This window comes from Eupeodes corollae, chromosome 2 (genome assembly GCF_945859685.1).
Source record: "Eupeodes corollae chromosome 2, idEupCoro1.1, whole genome shotgun sequence".
NCBI lineage: Eukaryota > Metazoa > Arthropoda > Insecta > Diptera > Syrphidae > Eupeodes > Eupeodes corollae.
Window position 1 is genome coordinate 38,641,552 of NC_079148.1, and position 6,000 is coordinate 38,647,551.

Genomic DNA, 6,000 nt, shown 5'->3' on the forward strand with positions numbered 1-6,000 from the left:
AATCAAACACTGCGTAGAATTTAATACTTTGAAAACCCAATGCTGTCTCCTGTCGCAAAAACGTAACCCTCCCACAATGGCACTTTCCGTGAGTGGTACTTGCATCGAGAAGACTGAACAACTATCAGTCATAGGTATGTGCATTATAAACCACTTGATGTTAAGTGATAACATATTTGACATCGCCAAAAATGCTGGTAAGTGTTTAGGTTTTCTCCGACGATGCAAGAAGTTTTCTATCCCTTCTGGTCTGGCTATAATTTACAAAGCTTTTATTCGTCCAAAATCGAGTATAACTCTGGGCCCCAAAAACGTGATTGAATCTTCTGGATAGAATTAAAAAAGAGATCTAAAAATGATATAAGATCGTTCTCTTACCAAGACATTTGCTTCTCTTGAACACTGCCGCAAGCTCTCATGTCTATCATTGTTTTATCGTTATTTTTAAAAACAAAGTTTAAGTGAAATATCCAGTTGCATTACTTCCCTTAAACAATTCAACCGTAATACAAGTTCTGCTAGGAATGCCCATCAGTTTATCTTTGAGTCCAATTTCGGATGTACTATTAATTAAAGAGATTCTTTCTTTGGCCGCACTACGCGAATGCGAATTGCGTTTTCAGGTTCAATATTTCCCATTCGTTGCAATGTGCAGGCATTCAAAACCTAATTGCTTGCACTGTTTTTAATCATTTTAAGGGTATTCTTAACTTCTTTATTGCGCTCACAATATAAAAAAAAGAAAATCAGACATACAAACTTTTTAGAAATGCTACATACATTTTTTAAAACAAGTTTTCGGCGAAAAATCTCAGGAACAAAACAGATATTGAAATCAAAATTGTTTTTTAAAAATAAGACAACTTATTTTATAAAAGACAAAAGCCAAAAAAATCAACATTCAACAAAAATTTATATAAAATGGTTTTTGACTAAAGTGTTATAAGAATAAAGAAAATGAGTCCAAATTTCTTACCGACCGATAACAATACTTTTCACTAGAAAGTTAATAAAATTTCATTTCAACTACTTAAACATTTTATTTGTAATGTAGGAAATTACACATCAGCAAAAAAGTACTCCTCAGCAATTTTTATCAATGACATATCCGAAAAAAACTAATTTTCTTCTTCGGTAAAATTCAACAACATCATTAAGAAGCTATAAATTGTTTTGGTCAATGACAATCCAGTTGTTACAGAGAGCGGCATTATATCACCCACTGTTAACAAAGTTGGATTTTGAGCCTTCATCATCATTATCACCAACATTTTACGTTCTCCCACGGACAATCTATACCAAAGACACGTATTATACACATAATGGCAAACATCATCATTCTGAAACTAAATTTCAATCAATATTTTTCGTAATCCGTAGTATTTTAATATTATCATTAACTCTTACCGATATTTCCGTAACTGTTCCCATGCCACAATACGTGTAGAGCATTATGAATGAGTAAATCAAATAAGCATAACCAGCTGGCCAAGCTCCCATAAAAGTTATGAAAATGGTCATGCCAATGTTGAATGAGGTTGTAAAGGTTTGAATGAACAAAACAGCAAAGTACACATCACTCAGGGTCTTGGTGAAACTATACAAATATTGTCTTTGAAATCTGTGAATCTTACGAATTCGCGGACTATTGACTTACTCTGAGTACTTTTGGTGCCAGCTTAGAATGTCCCTTAGCAACGGCAGTGTTTGATCGCTATTGTCAATTTCCATATCAGTCGTCACTTCATTCAAATCCTCAAATTTTATTCTCAAAATATTTTTAAACAATGGCACTTGCAGCAAGAACACAAAGAAAAACATGTCTCCGGCAAAATTGCCAAAAGATCCCATCAGTATACAAGTCGAATGAGCTACAAACAGGATCAAATGTCCAATATCGCTCTTTGGGTCGATTCCAGGAATCAGAAATTGCATAACAAAAATCTTCTCCCCGAAAAATATCAAATATGATATCGGAAAAGAAATAATGACCAAGGTACCGATCAAATAAAGACATGCATTGAATTTCAAAAACTTGGAAATGATGCTAGTGGCATTGCTTAGGGCATTTTGAAAATCAATACTCTTCTCCTGGTATATTTTATAGACATCATCAACTTCATCGAATATCTTACGATAAATGACCCGATGTTTTGTGAAAGAATAAAGTTTGCTAAGACCTTGTACGGCACTGCCTACCATGCACAGGGCTTGAAATATGGCAGTAAAGTCGTGGTCAATGTAAATTGCCACATAAATAGTGTAGCCAGATAAGACGAAAAAGGTGTTAGTAGCTGCTATGACGAAATAAGTCATCAAAGTAAAACGATAATTTCGATTGAAAACATCTGCACCAACTAATACCGCACATTTTCGAGCGATCATAAAGATGCTGTTAAACTTTTCTCGACAATTTGACATTTTTTTCAAAAATCTTTGTATACAGTTCAAACTTTTGTAAATTTCTATATGATTTTAAGAAGTTAGTAAATTGTGTTTGAATTCAAGAACCGACTAACTTCAAATGAATATAGGTGTTTATTTTTCATAAAAGCATGGAAATAATTTTTGTTTTGATTTTATTGTTTAATTTATATCATCAAATATGATTGACAGAATGACAGGATAATTGTTATTGTTATAGAAAAATAATAATTGCCAATTTTTAAATAATTCAAAGCAATTTATTAATTTTTTAATACAGATTGTTTTAATATTTTTTTCATAACTAGGGAGTTCATCAAATCAAAAATGATTCATAGAGTTTTTTACAATTTTGAAGTTGAAGTGCAAATTTATTCTAAGTAAGCTCATGTTTAATAATAATAAGTTACAAGAAAAACAAAATTTGTACAAAAAAAAACTTCATTTTCCTGTTTCCATTCCCATTCGTAAAAAAAACGATTGTAGTGGTTTTTTAGGCAAGATAAGAATAAGATGTCAAAAAATATTATTTTGTCAAAGTGTCTTAAAATTTCAAGATTAAAATAGAGTTTGACATTAGATGACAAATGGACTTGGAAACAAATTTATTTACAAATATCACACTGATGCTTTTAAAATAAATCTCAAATTTCAGAAATAACTAAAAACAAAATGCTCAAAGGTTTTTAAACATTCTTTAACAAAATATTGATCGTCTATAGACAGGCGGACAACAAATTTCAGTAAAAAACGATTTTAAAGCTTTAAGGTGAAATTTAGAAGAGATTTTTATTTTGATGTCAACTATATGCTCCAATTTTCTGTTCTGTGTAGGTTTTTATTTTTGTTTAAACTGGGAGTTGTTTTTTTTTTAATTTTACCAAATGTTAACAAAAATGTTTTCTTATAAGATTAAATTATTTAATGCCGCATTTTAAAATACTGTATCGTTAAAATTTGTGTAAAAATGTAGGGTCTTACTGTATGATTAATATTCTGTATTTTAAAAAACTGCGTCGTAAAATGCTGTATTGTCAAAATATTGTATTTCATAATGCTGTGTCCTAAGCTCTTCGTTTCAAAATGCCAGGCGTCAATATTATTCTGGATCCTCGGAAATACTATCGTATGAGCATTTTACTGTCCAAAATTTACCAAAATGTAAGTTTTTTCAAACCAGATTTAAGGTTTCGAAATGTCATCATCCTCAAGCTTTATGGAAACATTGTTTCGCAACTTTTAGTATCCCATTTTCAATGTCACAGTTGATGCTTTGTGGCTTCAACTGAATGGAATATTTCAAAGCTTGTTTGAGTAAAACAAAATGGACGACTGAATCGCACGAAATTGTTGCGGTATCCATACGTCCGTAGGTTCAGAAAGTTTTTTTCGTCCTCTATACCTCAAGAACTAGTAGAGGTATCGACTTCAAATAAATTTTGTTATACAGATTATAACATTTAAAGAGGGATTTGGCATATCAGATAATATATTCAATCTACTAAACATTGTAAGAATCAGGATGAATGAAGGCAAAAAAACCTACTGTTTCTTTGTAGACTTCAAAGCAGCGTTCGACAGTATTTGTCGGAAAGCTCTGTTTGTCAAGCTTTAAACAATAGGTATTTCAACAAAATTCCTAAACATTGTAAAGGACCTCTATGCAGGGGCAGCAAATACAGTATGGGATGGTAAAAATCTATCAGAGTGGTTTGATACAGAAATGGGCGTGAAACAGGGTCGTCTTCTAAGTCCTATGTTATCTGCACTGTTTATTAATGACATGCATAACGTCATAGGTGGCGGAATACATCTAAATGATCATGTCATCCGAATGCTACTGTACGCAGATGACATTGTAATTTTTGCAAACACTCCAAAGGACTTACAATTAATGGTAAACAAGCTCTATGAATATTGACAAATGCGGCATCTCATAATTAATCTGGAAAACTCAAAAATCAATATATTCAGAAAAAATGGAGGCAGAAGGAATATTCTAGAAAAAAATTACTCTTGGCACGGAAGAGATTGAAGTGGTCAAGAAGAATAAGTACATGGGCTTATGGCTGACGCCAGGGTTGAGTATAATCAAACATTTCAAAGAAAGAGCACAGCAGGCAAAAATGAGCTTAAATTTGACTTGGCACACTTTTGTTTCGAAAAAGGGCATCAGTAATTCATCAAAACTAGAGTTTTTTAACGCAGTAGCAAGATAAGTCTTGGGGTATGGAGCACAAGCCTGAAGGCACCAGCAATACGATGAAATGGAGAAGGTCCAACGATATTTTCTAAAAAATCCATGAAGGTACCAACTTCATCTCCTAACTACATGCTTACCTTAGAACTTAAACTGAAACCACTTTTTATTTACACAATGAAATGTCACATGACGTACAATAAAAAATACTATGTGTATGTAATGACAACCGTCTCCCACATATATTAGCAAATATAATAATAACCAAAACATATACTGGGCTACACAGTGGCCAAATGTGCAACAGACGGCTCAACCGAGCCATTGATGCAAATTGCAATGTTTAGTGTTAATATTATTAAATAGAAACTTGAATTAAATTCTATAAAATGTGTTGTAACGTAATACCAAAAACGAATATCTTTTTGAACAAAATCCAATTACGGTTTTTTTTTATAAATCAAAGAAACTGAAAAAAAATAATTGTAACCTAAAATATTTTACTAACAAAAAACGATTTTTAAATCTACTAAAATTTAAAAAAAAAATCGAATTGACAGTTTTTTTTTACAAAAAATAAAAACTGTAACAAAACATTACTCAAAGTTGGCAAAAATTGAGCTTGGACTCAAATATCTTTTCAAAAAATTTAGATTGTGGATTCAAACTAGTTTTATCTTATAAGAAATATTGTTTGGAACATTCGGTAAAATTTTGAGAAAAATCGAATTGACAGTTTAAAAAAAAAGAGGCTGGGATGCGACCCACACTAATAACTTCCCATCTCGTCTGTCGATTTGTCTTACTTAAAAGTTTAACTATATGTACTCGTATGAATTTTTACCAAATTTGCGTACTATTTTTTGTAGATTTTATTTTTTATGAAAAAACTGGACTGTTGGATTTTTATATAACAATTATTGAATATCGAAAACAATATTTTCTGTGAAATAAAATAAGTTTGAAGCCAATATTTTTAATTTTTGAAAGCTATTTGAGTCGAAAGTAAATGTTTACCAAGTTTTAATATTGTTTTTTTTTTTAGAGTTTAATTTTTTGTAAAAAAAACTGTCAATTCTATTTTTTTAAAATCTTAAAAAATCTTGAAAACAATATTTCTTATAAGATAAAATTAGTTTGAAGCCAATATTTCAAATCTTTGTAAGGATATTTGAGTCGAAAATCTCTTTTTACCAACTTTTATACCTGTTTTTTTACGTTTTTATTTTTTGTAAAAAAAAACTGTCAATTCGGTTTTTCTCAAAATTTGTCCTAATGTTGAAAACAATATTTCTTATAAGTAAAAATTAGTAAGAAGCTATTACCTCAAATTTTTGAAAAGATATTTGAGTCGAAAATCAATTTTTACCAACTTT

At 30.7% G+C, this 6,000-nt stretch overlaps 1 protein-coding gene across 1 annotated transcript; it reads right to left on the reverse strand.

Moving 5' to 3' along the window:
- Nucleotides 1-1,015: 1,015 nt before the first annotated feature.
- LOC129946724 (odorant receptor 67d-like) lies at nucleotides 1,016-2,524 on the reverse strand. Its single transcript, XM_056057006.1, has 3 exons — nucleotides 1,658-2,524; nucleotides 1,408-1,597; nucleotides 1,016-1,340 (listed from the first exon to the last, which is right to left on the reverse strand). The coding sequence occupies exons 1-3, from the start codon at nucleotides 2,419-2,421 to the stop codon at nucleotides 1,119-1,121; spliced, it is 1,176 nt and encodes a 391-aa protein (XP_055912981.1). The 5' UTR covers nucleotides 2,422-2,524; the 3' UTR covers nucleotides 1,016-1,118.
- Nucleotides 2,525-6,000: the final 3,476 nt, after the last annotated feature.

Bases quoted from the DNA above. Each gene is read 5' to 3' on its own strand.
- LOC129946724 (XM_056057006.1), bottom strand. From the start codon at position 2,421: ATGTCAAATTGTCGAGAAAAGTTTAACAGCATCTTTATGATCGCTCGA. The intron at 1,598-1,657 runs GTAAGTCAATAG...ATATTTGTATAG, and splicing joins TGGCACCAAAAGTACTCAGA to TTTCACCAAGACCCTGAGTG. The intron at 1,341-1,407 runs GTAAGAGTTAAT...ATTTAGTTTCAG, and splicing joins GAACAGTTACGGAAATATCG to AATGATGATGTTTGCCATTA.